Raw genomic sequence first — 23,264 nt, forward strand, 5'->3', positions numbered from 1 at the left:
GAAGCAAGTAGCAACAATGCCAATGAACTGTAATACAGTATTTAGCATTTATAGAGCTTTGAAGTGTTCAAATTCTTTCACATTACAACAGCCTTTGCCAACCATGTGCCCTCTAGAAGTTCTGAACTACAACTCCCATCATCCCCAGCCAGCACACAGACCTGGCTGGGGATGATGGGAGTTGTAGTGCAAAGCAGCTGGAGGCACCAGGGTGGCAAAGGCTGCTTTACAACAAGACCGCAAGGTCCGTGAGGCAAGGTTTGAAGTCAGCAGGCCAGTTGAGGCCCCTTGTGTCTCCCTGAGTCTGCTTGGTTATTGAATTCATTCCTGAATTGGCCCTTTGCATAGACAGAATCCCTTAAGGCAAATCATATCACTTCCCTTCAGGGGCCAATATGTGTTCTAGTGAGTACTACAGGTTAGTGTGCTGTGAAACCTTCCTTGGAGGATTTTAAGCAGAGGTTGGATGGCCATCTAGGAGGGATGCTTTAGCTGAGATTCCTGCATTACAGGGGCTTGGACTAGATGACCCTTGGGATCTCTTCCAACTCTACAATTCTATGATTCTGTGCCAATCTTGAATTAGGTATTGCCTACACAACTCATTCCATGGTAATAAACAACTGCAATCCGAGATCTCTGGGGTTATTTATGTATTTACTTTATTCTAACAATTTGTAATCCACTTAATCACAGTCGTCTCTAAGTGGTGTGAAATAAGACCAAACGTGAGTTAAAACTATATGGCTTTTGCATATGTTTCATCTTCATACAGATTTTTATTTTACTAAGGCTTTTGATTGTGCCTGTTCTGCCCAGTGGTGGTAATCTTGAGAATGGTGCATCCAACTGGGTCCTGTTGTTGATATCTGAACACATAGAACAACCTACGTAAGCCATTCCATGCAAGGCAGATGGCATCTTCTTTATAAAAAATAAGCTTATTACTGACAACTTGACCACCCTTAATAGCACCAAAAATCTCCTGCCTCATGGTGCCCAACAATAGGACCGGTCCTTGTTCCAGTAATTCCTAGGCCAGTGTTTCCCATTGGCCAATGGCAGCTGGACTGAGGCCCCAGCTCCATCCCTGGGTGGATCAGACTGAGCCGGCCGGCTTCACTCGGTCCGCTTCGTGGGTTTATAATGCCAGGGCCTAGTCCACTTCCTCGTTTGTTTTTAAAAACTGTTCGTACCTGTTTCATTTGTTGTGGAATGAACAAGGTGTCTTATTTACAACAACATATTTCTTTACTATGTTGTAGGACATAGGTAGAAATAGAGATACATATAAGAATTCATATTTCTGTTTGTTCACTTAAAAGAAGGTAGATTTCCGGGGGGGGCACGGAGTAATTTTGTTTCTTAAAAGGGAGCAGCAGGCCAAGGAAGTTTGAGGAGCCCTGTTCCAGGCTGTGGGAAATCTGTTTCATGGAGACGGCTTTTGTTAGTTGAGCCAGAGAAACTGGCAGCTGCTTTTGGCTTCTTTTGTTTTTAAAGGTGCTACTAGGCTTGCTATGATATTTTCCATATGAATATTGGGAATACAGTTGTGGTACTCACATATTGACTTTTCTGTCTGAAAGGCATCTGCGAAGATAGAAAAACATAGCCTTGAATTTTTTTATTTTATTGCTCCTGCTGTTGGGCTGCTGTGCAAGCCAAAATAATTCACATTGGCTTCCTTCCATAATATAGAGGGAGGAGCAAAGCAAGAAGTGGTTCTTAAGATTTGTCACTACAAGTAGTCTTCTTAAAAAGTGAGAAATGAATTTTAAAAAAATTGTTAAATTTAATAAACAGACAAAAGTGCTTTTATTCTTTAGGTGATGCTTTGAACATTGAATAAGAACATTCTGTAAAGTGTTCTGTTTTACTCTTGTTGATTTGAAGAAAAATGATGGAAATGCTTTTTGGGTTCTTGAAAAAAATCTCCATAAATATGCATGAAGTTAGCAGAGCCCTGCTTTTGATTTGAAATATTGGTGGTCTCTTTTTTCCATTTACTGTACACAGGGTAGATTTACATGGGTAATTTCTATCAATGCTAATGGGAATTATAATGTAAATCCCCCATGCCTCAGTAGGAAAACAGACCTTTTGGTTTTCAAATGGGGCTTCAGTACCTGCAGACCTCATTAGTAATGCATTATATTTGTAGCAGAAGAGATGAGCATGAATTTATTCCAAGGTTTGCTTTGTCAAAATTTTATCATGATATTCACCAGAATATTAAAAACTTGGAAGAGGAAAGGGACAAATTCATAAAATAATATTTATTTGCTAAGCTTAGTTCTCTAAGACACACAACACAGACAGACTCCGTTTTAAAATATTATTTTTAATAGGCAGAATAGCTGAAAAAGACAGGGTTTTTTCCTTATAGTGCTCTGTTTCATAGCCCTAATAATATTTGTTTTATATTGTTTGATTAAACCTTGCTGTACAGACAGTTAGGAAATATAAAGACTCTGCTACAGAATGAACTGGGAACTAGTAATGTGCAAAGCCAATGGAATTATAGTTCTTGAGCAGGAGGCTATATACTAAAACAGGCTCATACAAGTTCAGTGACCTGTTGAGGATTTGTGGTTATCCTGGTGTTTTCTCTCTGACAACCTGCATGTTCAAACAAGGCCTTCTTTTTTTCCAGTCTTGTGGAACTCCTTGCTAGATAGAGGCATGCTTAGCTGCATACTTTTCTTTCCATTGCCTTGTGAAATGTAGCTTTGGCTCTGAAGATCCTTCCTAAGGTATCTGGGACTAGTTTTGTTTTATTTATTTATCTATTTGATCAATATACCACCCTTTATCCAAAGATCTCAGGGCATTGTACAACATTGAAAACATAATTTATGCAGCATAATAATAACAGTCCCTCAATTTAACAGGCCACAAATTATTTAATGGCCAAATGTTTGGGTAAAGCTGAATGTTTTCACCTGCCGCCTAAAGACATATAATGATGGTGCCCAGCGAGCCTCTCTGGGGAGAGCCTTCCACAGACGGGGAACCACCACAGAAAAGGCCCGTTCTCATGTTGTCACCTTCCGAACCTCTCAGAGAGAGGGGGCGTAGGAAAGAGACGGATGACAAATGCTTCTTTCCTGCTAAAATATACATTTAGGCTGTTTTTTGTTTTTCCATTCTTTTATTGTGCAACCCTTTGTGTTAATGAAAAAGGGCTTTGTTTATTAAAATATTCCTGTGCCACCGTTCATATGTAATAACAAGGGGTGTGCTTTCAGCATCGATCAGCTGATCAGCGCTGAGAGCAAGCCCCTTGGAAGGCCCATGGCAGGTGGTTTGGAGCCACACTGTGCCTGCAAGCATTCAGAGGGGCTTTTGCTCATTGCTGTCAGCTGTTCAACGCTGAGAGCTTTAACGTGTGCTGTCAGCAGCCCCATCCACTTCAGTTGGAAGTTCCCAATGTGCAGCTCTCTAGGGTAGCCAATCCCAGACACATCTTTACTTGCCCCACTCTTGATGTCACATAATGCTGTTAGGTGTGGGGCAAGTGGGCATGGTTTGGGGGAAACGGCCTCACAGACCTAAGTAGGGCCCCTGCCTGGCATGATTAGGTCCCTGCCACTGACCTGTTATATTGACCCCATCATGGAAACACTTTCTCCGTAGTCACTTTACCTGGACTTCATGTAGCAACTGACATTAGTTGTGCTGGAAACATCTGAAAAGACCCTTGTTTTTAAATACAGAAATTGATACCTGAGCCCAGGGTGGCAAGGTCCCCGTTTCTCAGCAGCCAGGAGCCACGGGAACGCACATCCTTTCTGTTTTAAAGGTTCCAGGTTCAATCCCTGGCACCTCCAGTTTGGGCTGAAACCCTGGAAAGCCTCTGCCAGTCCGTGTAGACAGTACTGAACTAGGGAGGCCAATGGCCTGACTCAGTACAAGGCTGCCTTCTGTGTTCCTGTGCCTCCTGAAATCAAGTGCAGGAAGCTTTCAGACTTGAGTTGGGAAGCAGGTTATATATCAAATATAAATTTAACAAACACATCCTGGATACAGTATGAAGTGCAGTAGTAGGATGGTTGACAACCTTCAACAGCAATACTTGAAAAGAAACTGGGAAGTAGGAGTTCACCGTCACAATGAAAGGGAAAGCTGTGGATATTTTCTGCCTTCATAGAACTTCTCTGTTCATGGAAATCGATGATGGAGGACTCTGTTCTTTTAATTTTTAATACTGTGAAGCAACAAACGGCGTTCAATCCATTTTAGACTTGTTAGTTCTTTATTAAATAACTTATTACACAGCCATCTCATTCTTTCTAAGGGTATTGTCATATGGAGGAAGGGCCTTTCTGGGTTGTTCCGCGCATGATAGAGCAACTGTTTCTGTAATGAGCTTCAGTGCTCTTGTTATCCACCATGAACTAGTTTGACAATAAGGAGGCCTGCTGTGAGCTTACATTGTGTTTGCTGTTTTGTGCAGACTTCACTATACCATGGAACGTTATTTGTGTGGGGAGGGGAATGGCAAAGCACACCCCTGCCGCCGCCACCTCACAGTGGAGATTTTAATTTTAGGTTTCAATTTCCTAACAGCATGTATCAGACAGCATTAAAACCCTGTGAAGACATTCTTGCCCGGCATCACTGTTTTAATTTCCCTTTTTTCTTCAGGAGAAATTCCGGTGGCTAATACTTCCTCTGGCTCAAATTGTTGTACTTGTAATTGCCAGCCAGCATTGCAAGCCATTCTTCAGGAGCTTAAAACCATGAGAAAGATAATGCAGATCCAAGCAGGTATGATAGTCTGTCTTTTCAACTATTAAGGTATAATTTTCAGTCTGCAGACAGACTGCCTTATAAGTGCCTTTTCATGGAAGCATAGGTCTTAAAGAAAGACTGCTGCCCAGATGGTATGGATCAGGGGTTGCCAACCCAGTGCCCACAGGTACTCTGAGCTTTCCATTTTGAAAAAAGTGAGTCTCTAGCCCTCCTAGAAAGAAACTTATAGGGCAAAATGTGCAGGCAACATCTAAGCGATTTCCATGAAATAAGAGTGTTGTGGCCAAGTTGTATATTTCCTGGTACAGTACTGAGGAATGTTCCTGTTGTTATTAGACAACAACAGCAACAGGGTGTTGAGTGTGGGCATGATCTCAGTGTCAGCATGATTTTTGCGTTATGCCATGTTCCCCATAGCAGCTTCCCCAGCTGACGGCTCCACAGAGAGTGCTCCGCCCACAGCTGTTGGTTCAAGCAGCTGGTTCTGATAAGAGGGTGGGAACTGGTCAGGAGTCTGGGCTGTGGTAACTGTCATCTTTGATACACGTTTGGAAGTGTACTCACAGGTTTTTCTTTCTTCAGTTGCTGCTCAGAACAGACAACCGCCCCCAGTTCCTCTGGTGTGCACACAGAAATCAACACTTTCAAGAAAGAGAAATAAAAAGAAAAAAATACCTCCAAAGACTATTGAACCTCTTACTGTGAATAAAAAGCCCAGCACTGCAGAGAATGAAAAAAGGCTATCAGCAAACTCTGAAAGTTCTAGTGTGGAAGCTGCTGAATCATCCTCAAAGTTGGAGTCACAGGTTTCAGGATTTGGCATTGTCCTTGAATCTTCATCTTCAGATGTAAGTTGACCAGGTGCTGGCAGAACAGACCCTGTTAAGAGTGCAAACCTCATGTCACAGGTCTTGTCGGTAGTGTAGTAAGTCTTAGGATTAGGCCGTAATGTCGGTTTCCCGTGGGATCTTTTCTACATCTGCAGGTTGCAACATAAGGGCTGACCATCCACATACTTTATATTTTCAGGAAAGATCTGTATGCACACACTATATCCTAACAAATCCATATGATTGTCCAGTTCCTGTTTCATGTTTTGTACTAGTATGCCCCTGAGGGAATCATTCCAAAAACATTTCTATTGAGCCTAGCATTGAATAGGCCTTGTTCATTTGTTCACAAGCATATTGGGAAGCATTTAGCCATGGGACAATTGAAGGAATTATTTTTTGGTTTTGCAGCTGCACTGTACATGAGTCTGAGGGAATCTAAGAGTTGGTGCTAAAGTACTAAGATAATGATATCCCCTCCTCCTCAAGAAAGTGAAGAAATCAGGGTTTCGGGGATGGGGCATGCACGAGTTACAGAAGTCTTCTCAGTTATCCGCAGATCTTAAAAACTGACTTCTCATTCCTCTTTAATCAGATTAGCACAGTTGGCATTAGGAAAAAGTGCGCAAGTTAAGTAGCTGTTGTTGTTATTTATGCCGTGTCACCCGTGTACGTGCATAAGGTCAGTGGGCTGAAGGGAGAGATGAGATGGGGGGAGGGGGGAGAGCAAATGCAGAGTGTTTACTTGGATTCAGTTTGGGGGGACAAGTAAGCAAGAGGCTTGCTACAGAAGATGAGTTTTGTTAGCATTATTGCAGTTGTCAAGGTAAAACCAGGGATGATGTTATAGAATCAAAGCCTCCCATGGGTTGGTTAATTTGATGTATCTAAGAAGGGTCTTTGTGACAAAGATGACAAGGGTGAAGACTTTGTATGAAATGTATTCATTCTCAGTCTGCAGCACTAGAATAGCTTGTTCTGCCCTACCCCTGCCATAGGTAATGCTAGAACAAGTGGAAAGCTAAAGCGATGTCACTTTTTTCTGTCCGTGTTAATGGTTATAATCTGTTAGTAAGAACTGTCCTGTGGAAGCAACGTCACAAGGCTGTGCAGAACCCTTTTAACAATAAAGAGAAGTGAGAGATTTCCTATCTGCTGACCAGAAGTGCATTCACTTGTGAGCTGAACTTGTGCAAATCACTAGTTGGGCCACTGGTGGTTAATCCTAACCATAAGACTGATCTGCCCAATTTTATACTCTCTCATGGCACAAAGAAAGCATACATGTGAAGGTAGACTTGAAGTATCGGGGCTGAAATTGTAAATGTCAAAATCTAGAGCCAGGATTTCAAAAGGGCACACTTGGCATTTTCTCCTTTTGAATTAGATGTTTGTAGAATGAATATCAGGAGAGCAAGAGGGTGGCTGGTTGGCTTTGTTTGAGCTTCAAGCAAATGATGGCTGAAAAGTTCACTGATGAGTAAGCTGATCATTAATTTCTTCAACGTACATTTTTAATTTTGAGAAGACAGTTTCCAATTTCCTAAGTACAGCAAGCTCAGAGAACATAATTAAATTCCGTATCAATGATCATAAATGAAAGAAATTCTGTAGATAATATTGTACCTTTCTAGAAGTGCAAACTAATAATAAAAAAGAGCAGTCATGATAATTCAGTTACACAGATGTGAGCTACACCGGTAATTAGATTAGTGTGTCATCCGACAGACTCTATGTAATGATACATAGCAACTGGTTAAATGCTTTTCTGTGGTTCTTGTATGTAATTATAATTACAGCCAGAAATGACTGTGCAAGGAAAGGATTGGAAACTTCTCTTTCAGTTTTGTAAGTGATTTTATTATTTTGACCTGTTTTCAGATTGCCCGTCAGTTTTCCATGTTTTGAACATACAGGTTCAAGGTTTAGTTTTTTGTTTGGGGTTTCTAGAGTGGCTACATTTTTAAGCAGTGTCTCATTGCTCAGTGAGTGAATTCAGGCAGAGTAGTAATTAATGCTGGATTTATTTATTTATTTTTACAGAATGATTCATCAAGCCTTGGGCTAATTATTTTAAAATGTTCATGTTTTACATCTTTAACCACAATATAATTAAAAAAAAAAAAAACTTGGAAGTTGCTCTGAAGGGCATTGGGTGAATTGGGGGAGAGAATGCCATTTAGAAAGAGACTGGTGAGATTTGAGTTCATATTCTCACCTAGTCACAACCCTCATTCTGTAGTCTTTGCCAATTCACTATTTTGCATTGTCCCTTAACGAAAGGTGGGGGGAAATGAGGTTTTTATTTATCTGCATCTATGTGGACAGGCACATTAAGGGCCTGGGTTTCACAGTTGTTGTGGAAGAACAATGATCAGTTTGTGAAAGGTACATATAATTTCTAGAGGGTGTTTGTACTTTGTGATTTTGTTCAAGCCAAGCAAATTGTTCCACTGGGATGAAGTCCTTTGTAGGAGTCTCTTTGATTCTATCTAGCCTTTTTCTTTTTAAAAAATGTCTCTAGCTCTCATGTTCATAGAAGAAAAGTTTGGCATTAGCGCTATCACATATTCAAAGGACTGAAGACTAAAACTGTGAATGAAGCTTGCATTCCTTTGGGAACTGACCTTGGTGAACTCTGGAGGATTTCTGAGTATGGGATCATGTTTCAGTTCTTTATACACTTATATGAATCCCCTCTGTCAGTGGGATTTACATAAGAGTAAACATGCATAGGATCAGGTTGGAAGCCTGAGTTTACATCTCTCATTAATTTTCAGCTGGGGTGAATGGAATGGCTGGACCACTCCACACTGCAACATTTTGTTGCAGGCTCCACTTGTCCAATTTCTATTAAATACATGTTAACTACATTACAACTCTTGATATGTCTATAGGGTAACCTTCAAAGCTGAATTAAGTAATCTTTCCATTTCGAATCTTTCAATTTTAATGAAAGGGGAAGCCTATGTATGCAAAATATTAAGTAATTGTCATATAGAAATTGCTTTTTAGAGAATTGAATGCCTTTGTATACAGTGCCTTAGTGATCCCAAGCCTTAGAATAGCCTTGAAAGACAGAGCAATATTATTATCCCCATATCTTGGTTGGCTGGGGATGTGACATAGTGGTTTTCTTTAAGGCCACCCATTGAAACTGTCTGCTGATTATTACAAATGGCAGCTTCATGGTCAAGCTAGTGCAAGGACCCAATCCCTCAACCTTTAGATTACCTCTTTTCTCTGTGCACAGAACCATATTTGCAAAATATGTAGTTGAGGGTCGCCCTCAACACTTCTGGGGCACACTTTCAGTAGCCTCCTTCAAATGAATCAATAAAGTAAGGTCATTTCTGAACTACCAGTATGGGAGATGCATATGCCCCTGGTAGTGATCTGTGAGATAAAGTTTGCCAACACTTTCCTACAATGCCTTATTGCCATACGGAAATGTTATACTTGATTAACATTATTGACTGCACCCGTAATTCCTAAGTAAATGGTGTACTCTGAGAAAACTTCTACTGTTAAGAAATAAATTCATTAAATAAAAATTGTGAATTCCAAGCACGCCCGTGCAGAAGTGGGTGTCTGGCCTGTTACCCAGAAAGAAAATTTCCAGCATCTCCTTAACCGCAACTCCCCTGTAGCTGCTGAGGTCCTCTCACAAGTCCCTCAAAACAAATTAGAGATGAGCTTGCAGTATCTCCAAATCTGGGAGAGTTGTGTACAGCTATAAACCAAATGAAAAACAACAAAGCCAGTGGACCTGATGGGATACCTGACGAAGTCTTCAAAGTGGGTGGAACTGAACTTACACAACAACTTCACAAGCTCATCGAAAAAATCTGGGAGAGAGTGGAGATCCCAGCAGACTTTAGGGATGCCAAAATTATCAATATTTTATTTAAAAAGGTGATAGAACAGATTGCGGAAACTATTGAGGCATCTGTTTATTAGCTGTGGCTGGCAAAATTCTTGCAAGAATCTTAGCAAACTGCCTCCTAACTATATCCGAGGATACCCTTCCTGAATCCCAAAATGGTTTTCGATCTTCTAGGGGGGCAGTGGATATGATTTTCACTTCAAGAAAAATGCAGAGAGCAAAACCAAACCATACCACCTGTGGACTGTCCTTCTGAAAATCGGCTGCCGAATAAATTTGTGAACATTCTTCGGCTCCTCCGTGATAATATGACAGCAGCAATCACGGATCACAGTGGCTCTCAGAGTGAACCATTCATAGTGGGATCAAGTGTTAAACAGGGTTATGTTATTGTCCCAACTATTATTACTTTCATTGCGATGATCCTATGCATTGTTGAAGGGAAACTCCCCACCAGGGTAGAAATATATTGAACAGATGGAAAGCTCTCCTATTTGAGTAGGGTGGAAGCAAAGAGTAAGGTTACCATAACTTCCATCGTAGAGCTTCAATATGCTGATGGCAATGTAGTGTGTACACACTCAGGATGACCTCCAAACCATCCTAAATATATTGACAGAAGCTGCTCCAACACAAGCACAAAACAACCTCTCCACAGTGCCACAAATCCAACTTAATGGTGTAAATCATTTTTCTAGGCAGTTATATTTCCACAACAGCTGACATTGATGCATCGCCTGAGCTCGCTCTGTGAGTGCAGCTTCCTGATCAAAGTGTTGAGTGTTTTAGGACCAGGACATTCACAGGGAAACCAAAACGCTTGTTTACAAAACTACTACCAACTTTACTATATGCTTGTGAAACATGGACCACTTATAAACACCATCTCCAACCCCTTGAAAGATTCCCTCTCCGGAAAATTTTACATATCACTTGGGAAGATACCCAAACTAATGTCGGTGTACTGGAAGAAGCAAAGATCACCAGTGTCAAAACAACAATCCTTCAATATCAACTTCATTGGACTGTATGTTGTTCAGATGCCTGATTATCATCTTCCAAAGCAACTACTCTATTCCCAACTTAAAAATGGAAAGTGAAATGCTGGTGGACAACAAAAGAGGCTTAAAGACACTCTTAAGGCAATTTTTTAAAAATGCAGTATAAGCATGGATAATTGGGGAACACTGGCCTACAAGCACTCCAGTTGGAGAATAGCCTTTACCAAAGGTGCCACGGACTTTGAAGAAGCACGAACTTGGGATGAAAGGGAGAAACGAGCTAAGAGGAAGGCACGTTTGGCAAAATCCTCACCATGATCAACTCCCACCCAGAAACCTATGTCCCCTCTGTGGAAGGATGTGTGGATCCAGAATTGGCCTCTAGTCATTTACGGACACACTGTTAGGACTACATTACTGGAAGACAATCTTACTTGGCCCGAGTGATCGCCAAAGAAGCACTGGTCTAGCCTCCCTTCCATCACACTTATGTGCAAGAAGGCAATCGTGTGGGAATGTTCTGGGGTGCAGGAGAGGATATATTGACTAATTATATCCTTATCCAACTTGTGCTAACAAGTTCCCAAAATATCAGCAGAGTTTATAGACATTCCCCTTTAAGTTCGCAACGGTAATGTGTGCACAGGTTCGCTAGAACCTCTATAATAATTACTCTGGTAATTTCCCCTTTGTTCCCTCTTAAAATACAAGACACAACACAGTCTTTATAAAAGTATAAAAGAGTTTACTCATGATCTGTTCACAATATGATCCCAGACGGCAGACAGGCTTAAAAAGTTACATATACTTAGAATCTATCTTGTTGCAGGATAGACCTTATCTCCTCTCTTGGCTGAGAGCCAAGAGGGCATCTTTAGATGTTTCCTCATCGAAGGAAAATGGCAGAGAGAGAGAGATGGCTGCCTGCCCTGTGCTTTTGTCATTACCTGCACAGGTGAGGCCACACCCACCTCTGGTCACATGCGGAGGAAGTCCGTCCCCAGGAAGTTTACCTGCTTGCTGGACAGACATCCCTCCCCATGTTCTAACATGTACACTCTAGGAATGTTGTCATTGACTGCTCCTGTGTTTACATCCCACAAATCGTACCATGGTTCTTCTTTGGGTGTAGTTGAATTATGTACCGTATTAATCGCCCTATAGGGCGCACCGGCCCATAGGGCACACTTATTTGGGGGGGGGGAATAAAGAGGGGGGGAATTATTCACCCCCCGAGCCCCAAAGAGCAAAGAAGCCATGACAGCGAGCGGGATGGATCCCGCTCGCTGTCCTGGCTTCGTTTTTAGCCTCGAGGCTGTGGGTCCGGGAGCGAAGGCGAGGTTGCGCTCAACCTTGCCATTGCTCTCGGAGCTTGCGGGGCTGGGGGCGGGGGAAGCCCGAGCTTCCCCCGACCCCAGCCCCCAGAACAGGCTGCTGCCCGCAAGGCTTGCGGAGAGCTTCCTGAAGCCTGGAGAGCGAGAGGGGTCGGTGCGCACTGACGCCTCTTGCTCTCCAGGCTTCAGCGAAAGCCTGCATTCACCCTATTGTATGCAAACACATTTCCCCATCATTTTTGGAGGGGGGAAAGTGTGTCCTATAGGGCGAAAAATATGGTAGATTGGATTCAGCTCCTTATGTAGAAAAGCAGTAGACCTACCCACCTTCAGAGAATATTTCCTATTGTACCTATGGCAGGAATTGCTTATCTGGGCTTCCCTTCTTCCCATCAGGAGGCCTACACTTAACACGGCAGAAACATAAGGGTAGCTCTAGTCCAAGAATGATTTGGGAGCAGACAACACATTATGCAAATTCATTTTGGAAAGAATGTGTCAGTGCTGGGCACTTTATTTTTATGTTTTGTTTTCAAGAAAAAGCAGCTATGCAGGGCTCCAGATAGACTGGGAACATGGTGCTCAGGGCAGGGGTTTAATAGTTTACTTCTCACAACATTTTCTTGCAGGACAATGCTTCCCAGCTTCCATGTGCCCTTCAAAACTGTTTTTATGCAGTAAGTAGCACCTTTAGGGAAAATAGAAGCAGTCGGAGAGATTTTCAGGAAGAAAGGGGATGGTAAGGGTTAAACCCAGATTGTGTTAAATGTAGATTGTGACCTGTCTGGCAGCTTTTAATGAAAAAAACAAAAGTGGTCAGTGCTAAGCTGCTTCTAAAGATTAGACACTTGTTCTGTTTAAGAGAATTCTCATTTCTTCCATGTAAGAATCACAGATCAGAAATTCCAGCCTGAGGGCATTCCTTATTATTATAAAACTGAAGGTGCGGGCAAGAACCCGGCCCCCTGAGTTCAGCTCCAGCACCTCTCAGGTGGGCACCATTGCCTTTTTGACAGAAGACGGGAGAGGTCCATGGTGAGCTCTGGCAGGCCCCTCTTTTTGTAGACTAATAGCACTGGGTGTAGACGCATATGACCACATGCTCTCCACATGGTGGCCAATGCTTTCCTTTTAAATTAAAGGAATGTGGGCATTGCCTGCTGAAATGCCTATATTATTGAGAGCCTGAACAGCCCTCCATGGCATGAACATTCCAAAAGACATCACTTCCTGTTATACCTAAATCTAGAGATGATCAAACCCTGGGCTGAGTCTGTATAGCCAGCTTGCCTGGGACTTGTCTGTTAATGGCACTATATATATATATTTCTGTTTTTAAAAAACTGTGGTTAGACAAAATATGTTATTGTGTAGGTTTGTACTTTACATTTTATAAATACACTCTGCCTTCTCTTGTTCTCGTCATATTTGTGAATTTAACCATACAAACAATATCCCATAACTAGGTTGTTTGGCTGTCTTGGTGTACATTTTACCCCAATACTGGTTTTGGATTCTTTCAATGGAGGTTTATACAACATGAATTACATGTTAGATTTACTCTAATTAATTACTGGAACAACCTGTGCAGAAGTAATCCCCAGGGAGGAGGCAAGTGGGCGGTAGCCCTGGGTGCATTTGGGCATGTGTGTAAAAATTTCTCAGGAAATTGGTGGCCCTCCTTTAAGGCTGGAGTGCCCAGGTAGGCTTGGCTACGACTGAACTGGGCTCACTGGTGGCCAGAGGCAAGGAAGACCCAACGGAACACCCCGCCCTAAGTCGTGCCGAGTGAAGCCAGGCAGGAGGGTGGCTGTGAGGCGCCTCCTGTGGCAGCGCTCTCCTCCTAAGCCCAGATCCAGTGGGCAATGGGGGCAGGGAGAGGAGAGGAGCTTCCACGCTCAAAGCTGGTGGGGGCAGCTCTGAGGGGCTGGTGAACTGAGATAATAACACCATGCTTGCTCCTGCCTCGTTGCTCTGTGCCCTCAAGGAGCTGGCCAGCAAGAACTTCAAGAGGCTGCAGGTGAACGTGCTTCGGGGGGGGGGGGGCAGGTAGGAGAGGAGAGCTGGTGGCAGCAGGGGAGGGCCGTGCATGCCTGTTCCATTCTGGGGAGTGACCTCCTTAGACCGGGGCTCTCAGCCAAGTGGCCTTGGCAGGCACCCCAGCTTGGGAACAAGGTGGCACCTGGTGGCCACCTTCCCACAAGCACTGCTGGAGGGAGTTTTGACCTCCGAAGTGGAGGGCGCAGCGGCCTTTTCCCTCGTCCGGAGATCTCTCTGCTTTTCTGGGCAAAGCGAAGGGCGAGGCTCTGGTCATCCTCCATGCTTTCAGAAGCCCATCCTGGTATGGTCTTTGGACAGAGGCATGAGACAAACCCTGGAGCTGCCTCCGGGGCTGGCAGGTGTCTGACACCACTACCACTGCTTTTTAGGGTGCACAATACTTAGCCTGCCCTGGTTGCTGGCAACCTACACTACGTCACTGGTAAGCCCCAGTATGTTCAGTGGATATTATTCTCAGGTCACTGGGAACTGGGCATAGGACTGCCGAAAAATGCTATCTACCTTTGTGACTAAAGCAACTGAGTGCCCTACTTCTAAGTAAACGTTCTATTTGTTTTCCATGCAAAGCAAATAATTTGTATAGATTTGGCAAAGGAGTTCTGTTTTAATCAATTAAAATATTCAGAAATGCTTGGACTAAATCTAATTTGCTGCTTGCTAATTTTAGCAAAACAAAAGTTTTGGCAATTCTTTCATTTGTGTTTAATCATGTACACCATTGCCTTGATTATCTTATGTTAACAAACTCTATTTGGCTATAAATCATACTTGGAAATGTCCATGTGAAGCTCAATTGGGTACTGATTGCGTGCAATTGAAGGATAATTTGCTACTGAAGGAATCTGGAATAAATCAGCATTCCCCCCCCCCCCTCAAAATATGTGACTAGGGTACAGACTGATTCATTTATAAAACACACACACACAAATGCACAAAACACATTAATTGCATCTCTAATTGAGACTAGGGATTGTCTGTGAAGAGTCCCTGTTAAACATATTTCTACCTTTTGCAATACAGGGATATTGGTTTTCTAATAGGTAGATGCAGGGTCATGCTTTTTCCATGATTATTGTGGTTCTTGTGTAATAGCCTGGTCAATGGAAACTTGCAATGAGCATCTCTTGTTAATGCACAGCTAATATCAATCAATTTGAAAGGAAAGATTTCTCAAGGGAACTCATACAAATCAGCTGTGAAGCTGTAATCCAAACAAAATGTGGCACACATTTGAAGATACCTCTCTACCTTTATTATTAAGTGCTGGAAACAATGTGTGGAGACAGCTGCTCTGAGGACAAGAGCATATTTTTTTCCAACTTTGTGTGACCAAGGGCACTCTGCCGTGTGGCAGGTTTTTTTTTTAGTGTGGAATTTTTTATTTTGAAAAATGAAGTTCATCTGAGGATATGAAATGCAATCGGAATAGATAACCTAGGTATAGAATTGTAGAACTGAAAGGGACCCCCAAGGGTCATCTAGTGTAACCCTGTGCAATTCAGGAATCTCAGCTAAAGCCCCCAAGACATCTGGCCATCCAACCTCTGCTTAAAAGCCTCCAATGAAGGAGAGTCCACAACCTCCCAGGGGAGACAGTTTCACTGTTGAACAGCTCTTACTGCCAGAAAGTTCTTCCTGATGTATAGTCAGGATCTCCTTCCTTGTAACTTGAAGCTATTGGTTTGTGTCCTACCCTCCAGAGCAGGAGAAAAACAGCTTGTTCCCTCTTCCATGTGACAGCCCTTGAAATATTTGAAGGTGGCTATCATGACCCAGAAGCTGTCTGCGGACAAACGCCGGCTCCCTCGGCCTATAGAGCGAGATGAGGCCGCAACCCCAGAGTCGGTCACGACTGGACATAATGGTCAGGGGTCCCTTTACCTTCCTTTATCATATTTCAATTGGTGTTCTCTTTTCCAGACTAAGCATACCCATTTCCTTCCATTGTTCCTCATAAGGCTTCGTTTCCAGACCCTTGACCATCTCGGTCTCCCTCCTCTGCACACCTTCCAGCTTGTCAACATCTTTCTTAAATTGTGGTGCTCAGAATTGGACACAGTATTCCAGGTGTGGTCTGACCAAGCCAGAATAGAGTGGTATTATTACTTTCCTTGATCTGGACACTAGACTTCTGCTGAGGCAGCCTAGAATAGCATTAGCTCTTTTTTTTTTTTGGCTGCTGCATCACACTGTGGACTCATGTTCAACTTGTGGTCCACTAAGGCGCCTATATCCTTTTCACATGTGCTGCTAGTAAGTCCCCCCATCCTATATTTGTGCATCTGGTTCATCCTGCCTAAGCGCAGAACTGTATGTTTGTCCCTACTGAAATTCATTTTGTTAGCTTGGGACCAGTTCTATCTGTTAAGGCCATCTTGAATCCTGATTTTTTCTTTTGCAGCATTAGCTACCCCTCCCAGTTTGGTGTCATCTGCAAATTTGATGAGCATCCCCTCAATTCCTTCATCCAAGTTGTTTATAAAGACGTTGAACCCTGCAGCACCCCACTTGTCCCTTTTTTCCAGGATGACAAGGTTCCGTCAGTCAATCAGCTACACATCCACCTAACAGTTACCTCATTCAACCCACAGTTTACCAGCTTCCTTGCAAGAATATAATGGGGAACTTTGTCAAAAGCCTTACTGAAATCAAGATAAACTATTTCCACAGCATTTCTCTGATCCACCAAGCTTGTAATTCCAACAAAAAAAAGAAGAAATGAGATTTGTCTGGCATGACTTATTTTTGAGAAACCCATGCTGGATCTTAGTAATTGCATCATCCTTTTCTAAAAAACATTATTATTATCTAAGTATACCACACAAGATTATTCCAGCTTGCTAAATTATATTTTAGTCTGCTTGTGTTAAACTATTGTCGCCCACTCAAAGGTCTAAAAATATGGCTGGCTGGCTGGCTGGATATTGAAATAGGAGTTGTTTCCAACCAAATTCTCAAATGTACAAAAAATCATTCCCCCTCAGTTGGTTAAATTGGCTACTGATAAATTGGCTGAGATTATTGAAATATTTGGCTTTTACAGGGAGAAATCATTTAGAGTTATGTCAGGAGAATAAGTGAGAGCTAACAGGGGCTTTATCTGCACAAGTGCAATGTTTTCATTGCTGGCTATAAAAGGGGGAAAGCACAGCTCGTACTGGAAGAGCTCCACTGTGGCGCGGCAGAATCATTGCCTTAAAATGGTTGCACATAATAAGCTAAAAACCGGTTTGTGTCTGTTGCTTGCAAGTCCCCTAACTACTAAATGAGAGCGGGAGACTGCCTGTGAAGACAAGGAACGGTCAGTATGGCTGGGACAGAAAGCTCCCGCAAGACCTTGGTCGAGGAGAAATTGTATGCAGTTGACCGGGTTTAACCAGAGGGAACCAGGGGGCTATGGAAAGACATCTGCTGCTAGGAGAGTTAAGGCACTGGGAGTCCAGTAACTGGTTGGCTGGAGACAGAGAAGCAGGAACACAAGTGGGAAAAGAGTGGAAGCAGAACCCTGAAGGGAACAGTTCTTATAGTTATATCCAAATAAGATGGGAATAATTATGTCCTTGGCTTAAAGCAGGGTAGTCATCAGCAACATTTGACACACACACCCCAGCCCTTATGTTGCCTTTCCAAAGTCGGGTTTGATGTGGGTTTGAGCAGGAATTTGGCTTTTACTTAAGATATACACCAATAAATTATGTAGGGTTTGGGGCCATAAGTAGGAATAGTGAGCAGACCACACTAAATTGTAAAGACATTTTTGTTGAAAAAAAGTTTGATTAATAATGCAGGATTTGCAGCTGTGTGAGAGAATGGGAATTGATATATACCAATAGATTTTGAGCCCATTGTTCTGCATTCCAAAAATAAGCAAAATCTGAAAAATGTCATTCATTTGTTTAAAGATATGGTGTGGGTTTTCTGTAGCCTCAGTATACTAACTTTGCTAGATTTGTTTCTTTTTAAACTTAATTTTAGGAAAAGAAATGTCACTTGGGTATTATAGTGAGGATTCTAGAAATAAACATCATGGGTTGTATTCCAGTATGTCCCTCTGCTCATGGAAGCCTTTTTGCTCCAGCAAATTCCCCTTTCTCGTACCAACCTCCTTGCCACTTCGTGCTGTTTCCACAGGTCCCCCTAAGCCTCTGGAGCAGTCTTGTGGGGTGGGATGTGCAAAGAGATGCAGAGGGAAGGGAATATCAGCTAAAGTAACCTTTTGTCCTCCATTTGTGGACGCCTCTGCTGGATCACAGGCCTTTCCATGAGCAGAAAGGGACACGGCTAGAGGCAATTCACATCTTTTATTCAGTTTTTCTTAAAAAATCATTTCCCCAGTACTTTGCACGCCCATACTTCATACTGATTCACAGGCTTTTTTAGAACTTAGGTAATCACTTTCTAAGCTTATTTTTTTAAAACAATAACAACAATACTATTGTGATAATAAAACAAAGAAAAAGCCCTATCATGATTTCCTTGACAAAAGGGATGCTGATGAGATCAACTTAACTCACAGGACATTGTTTCTAATCAAAGTTCTATATATGGTGCCAAGCACCTGTCATTCTCACCTTGAGAACTTCCGGTTGCAATCTGATTAGTATGTGCTAATATCTACTTGCTTGCTTAAACTTGTCCACCTTTTCTGCACTTTGAAAATCTCCATAAGGTCACCAAAGCTTGACTGTTAACTAGCAGCGGATGAAAAATGTTGCACTGTAAAGTTGTACAACGCAGAGTAGAATAAGTAGAATCATTTTGTCTTACTCTGAAAGGTGGCAATTCAAGAAGTTCTTGTAAGCTGCTGTGGGTAATTTTAAAAACTGCTATTCCTAAATTAATAAATTAGAATGCCACTTTGTAAAACAATTTACTGTATTTTTCGCTCTATAAGACGCACCAGACCATAAGACGCACCTAGTTTTTGGAGGAGGAAAACAAGAAAAAAAATATTCTGAATCTCAGAAGCCAGGACAGCAAGTGGGATCGCTGTGCAGCCTCTTGCTGTTCTGGCTTCTGGGATAGCTGCACAGCCTGCATTCGCTCCATAAGACGCACACACATTTCTCCTTACTTTTTAGGAGGGAAAAAGTGAGTCTTATAGAGCAAAAAATACGGTACTTGTGTTCACTGATAAAAACTGATTCCAGAATCAGATCTTGCCCTAGTGCCAGTTATTGCAAGTTATTAAGCTGAATTTACAGTTGGGAGTCAAAGATAAATAGAAGGGCTTTTTCATGCAACATGTCATCAATATATATGACATAAGGTGTGATGAAAGGCACAAGCTGAAATAGCTTTGAAGGGGGATTCACCAAATAAACGGAAGATAAGTTGATCAATGACTGTTAGTCGTAATATTTAAATGAAACCTTCATGTCCTGCTCTTGAAGTTCCCAGAGGCAAGTGGCATGCAGCTTTTGGACAAAATAGGTGTTGAGCAACAAATAAATATTTTTGTTCTTATACTCTGACTTTTGTTTCCTTATATTACTTGCTTAGATTTCAAGTAATGTGATCACAACAGTTTATTATGGTGGGATTAAACATTTAACAGTGAGTGCAGGATTGTAGCCATAGTAATTTTAGTTCAAATTCCTAATGGGCAGTATCCAATTATTCAAAGCTGCTGCTGTACTGAATAAATATTTCATAATTGCAGTTGCCAGCATTAAATTAACTAACATCCAGGTAACTAGCTCCTTGGGATTTCCCCCTGTTCTAGTACAGTGGTGCCTCGCAAGACGAAATTAATTCGTTCCGCGAGTTTTGTCGTCTTGCGATTTTTTCCGTCTTGCGAAGCACGGTGTCGGGAAAGTTTTGGAAAAGCTTCAAAAATCACCAAAAACCTCAAAAAAGGCTACCACACCGTGTTCTATGAGTTGCTCCTCGAAGTCAAGTCGCAACTGTATTAACGGTGTTAAGAAAAAGGAAACAAACTTGCAAGACGTTTCCGTCTTGCGAAGCAAGCCCATAGGGAAAATCGTCTTGCGAAGCAGCTCAAAAAACAAAAAACCCTTTCGTCTTGCGAGTTTTTCGTCTTGCGAGGCATTCGTCTTGCGAGGTACCACTGTAATTATAATTTCGTAAAGATAATGGACAGAGCAGGTTTTGATGTGCATTTTGTTATACTCAGTTGATAATTTTGATTTCAATGTCTATTTTATTTCAGTATCTATTCTGGTGTCATAAAAGTCTAGTATGGGTGTTGATGTGAACATGTTTTCCTTGGATGTCATTTGTTGACAAAATAGTTATGAAAGAGGTGCTAATAAAGCATTGATATTCTTTTGGTAGCCAGAAGTGCAACTTGCTGAAGGCTTTGACGTCTTTATGCCGAAATCACAACTGGACTCTATATTAGCAAATTACACTCGTTCAGGAAGTCTGCTGTTTCGAAAGCTGGTGTGTGCATTTTTTGATGACAAGACCTTGGCCAACTCTTTACCCAATGGCAAGAGGAAAAGAGGTCTCAATGACAACCGAAAAGGACTAGACCAAAATATTGTGGGTGCAATAAAAGGTATTGTTCTCTTTCTTTTTAAAAAATGTGCTTTTATAATATAATCTAGTGGTTATGCTGTATCACGTTTTGGGAGTTGCTAAAAACATTGGTGATCTTTACAAATTTCTCAAGCTCATCTGCAAGCCTGCCTTGGCTATGTGTTCCTGATATCTGATCTGAATCAACAACCTTTTGCATGGTCAAACTGTTCCGGGACTACATCATTTCAGATTGTAGGTTGAAGAATAAAGATTTGCACACGTATCACTACTGACATTTAAGACTTGTTCCCTCATTAACACTGAACACATCTCCAAACTGGTAGTACAAGGCATGTGCAAGGGCTTGTGTGAAAGACTGTACACTTGCTGATTTGTACATCTCAACTATTGTGTACATGAGTACATGGACTGCACATTCATTGAATGTTACATGTGAAAAATGTTACAAATGTACAGCTCAATTGTTGGTATACCGTATTTTTCGCCCCATAAGACGCACCGGCCCATAAGACGCACCTAGATTTTAGGGGGGGAAATAAAGGAAAAAAAATTTATTTCCCCCCCAGGTGCGCTGCGCTAATCCAGAAGCTTGGGGCAAGCTGAGGTCAGCGCGCCCCAAGCTTCTGCGTGCCGGCAAGCAGTCCGCTGCCGCCCCAAGCCTCCCGCACCCGGCAGGAGGTCCCGCTGGGTGCGCAAGGCTTGGGGCGGCAGCGGACTGCTTGCGCGCACCTAGAAGCTTGGGGCGTGCTGAGCTCAGCACGCCCCAAGCTTCTGCATGCCGGCAAGCAGTCTGCTGCCGCCCCAAGCCTCCCGCACCCGGCAGGAGGTCCCGCCGGGTGCGCGAGGCTTGGGGCGGCAGCGGACTGCTTGCGCGCACCTAGAAGCTTGGGGCCAGCTGAGCTCAGCCCGCCCCAAGCTTCTCGGTGCGCGCAAGCAGTCCGCTGCCGCCCCAAGCCTCCCGCACCCAGCGGGACCTCCTGCCGGGTGCGGGAGGCTTGGGGCGGCAGCTGACTGCTTGCGCGCACCGAGAAGCTTGGGGCGGGCTGAGCTCAGCTGGCCCCAAGCTTCTCGGTGCGCGCAAGCAGTCCGCTGCCGCCCCAAGCCTCGCGCACCCGGTGGGACCTCCTGCCGGGTGCGCGAGGCTTGCAGACACTCGCCGGAAGCAGGGGGAGCCCTCCAGAGGGCTCCCCGTGCTTCGGGCGACAGGCTGCCGCCCCAAGCCTCGCGCACCCGATGGGACCTCCTGCCGGGCGCGCGAGGCTTGCAGGCATTCGCCCCATAAGACGCACCCCGATTTCCCCTTCATTTTTGGAGGGGAAAAAGTGCGTCTTATGGGGCGAAAAATACGGTACACAAGTACAAAGATTCTACACTTATTTAATGTAATATGTGACGACCCATGCCAGGATGCTTTTTTCTTAAATGGGGGGAATCATTCAGACATGGTGTTTCCAACCTACAGTTTAAAATAGTTCAGTGTATATTTTACTGCACAACAAGATGCTTGTTTTCACTGGGCCTCGGTCTTAACTGAACCTTTTTTAAAAAAAATTAATTTTTATTAGTTTTCAATACAATATACATATAATACCATATCGAAAGTTTATCACAAATTATCTCTTATGGACTTCCTTCAGCTTATCTGCCAATCATCCATAATTAATTTTTAGTTACGCATTTCCTAAATTTAATACTGCCTTTTTATATACCTTCCCAATCTTATTTTCTTTTTTACAATACTCCTCAAACTTTCACAGAGCTTCTTGAAATCCCACGAGCGTTGTTTGCTCATCACATATATTTTTCAGATACTCTACAAATTTTTCCCAGTCCTCGATGAACTTATGGTCTCGTTGATATCTAATCTTCCCAGTTAGTTTATCCAATTCTGCATAGTCCATCATTTTCATTCTCCATTCTTCCAGGGTTTGTAATTCCTCCTTTTTCCATCTTTGGGCCAATGTATCATAACCGACTTGACTTCCTCATCCTTCGTATGCCATTCCAACAACATTTTGTACATTTTTGATAAAATTTTACAATCATTATTTATTATTTCTATTTGAAATTTTGAATCTTTTTCAACATATCCATTCTCTCTAAAATCCTTTTTAAACATTTCATTTACTTGAAAATAATGCAACCAATCATATACATACTTTTTTACTTGTTCATAAGGTTTCATTTTCCATTTTCCTCCTTCTTTTGCTATCAACTCACCATACGTAATCCAATTCCCTCTCATATTGATTTTCTTTACACTTTACACTTTAACCTCTAACGGAGATAACCAGTGTGGGACTCTTGGTTCTAATAGGTTTTTATACCTATCCCCCATATTTCAATTAAAGATCTCCGGAAGATGTGGTTCTCAAAACCTTTATGGTTTTTCTTCTTCTCACACCATAAATAGGCGTGCCATCCAAATCTGTTATCGAACCCTTCCAAATCTAACAATTCTGTGTTTTCTAATTTTATCCTCTTTCAACCGACAAAGACATGATGCTTCATAATATAGTTTGAAACTTGAAATTAACTGAACCTTTTTGATGTGGTGCTTACAGATCAGCATTGAAGAAAGCTCATTATGCAACTGCGTATGATGATCTTCTTTTGTGAGAAATGAAATTATTAAATATAATAATTATCATAAAGATAGGGATGGTAAGATGCTATTGAGGGTCAAGAGGGTCAATGAAATAAAGTATTGGTTTTAAATGTAGATATTGGGAAGCACGCCATGCATTTTTAAGAGTTGTATTATCTGGCCCCCATTTCTTTGAAATTTCCAACTACAAATTAATTATTTCACCTACAACATTCTTAGTGCATTGGGATGCAGCGGTGATGTTGCTGCAAGATTTTATGTTAACAGCTTAAAATGTTTCTT

General features: G+C 42.3%; 2 protein-coding genes across 4 annotated transcripts in view; one reads left to right on the forward strand and one right to left on the reverse strand.

Annotated features, from left to right (window-relative positions):
- Positions 1-23,264, reverse strand: part of PRPF18 (pre-mRNA processing factor 18) — a 129,837-nt gene that overhangs the window by 49,072 nt on the left and 57,501 nt on the right. The window lies entirely within an intron of this gene.
- BEND7 (BEN domain containing 7) overlaps positions 1-23,264 on the forward strand; it is a 52,730-nt gene that overhangs the window by 19,399 nt on the left and 10,067 nt on the right. For all 3 annotated transcript variants that reach the window (XM_081210740.1, XM_081210741.1, XM_081210742.1), the window contains 3 exons: positions 4,648-4,770; positions 5,338-5,603; positions 20,165-20,390. In XM_081210740.1, the coding sequence (XP_081066866.1) occupies positions 4,648-4,770; positions 5,338-5,603; positions 20,165-20,390 (615 nt within the window). The remainder of the gene's footprint in view (positions 1-4,647; positions 4,771-5,337; positions 5,604-20,164; positions 20,391-23,264) is intronic.

This window comes from Podarcis bocagei (genome assembly GCF_964188305.1).
Source record: "Podarcis bocagei genome assembly, chromosome: 10".
NCBI lineage: Eukaryota > Metazoa > Chordata > Lepidosauria > Squamata > Lacertidae > Podarcis > Podarcis bocagei.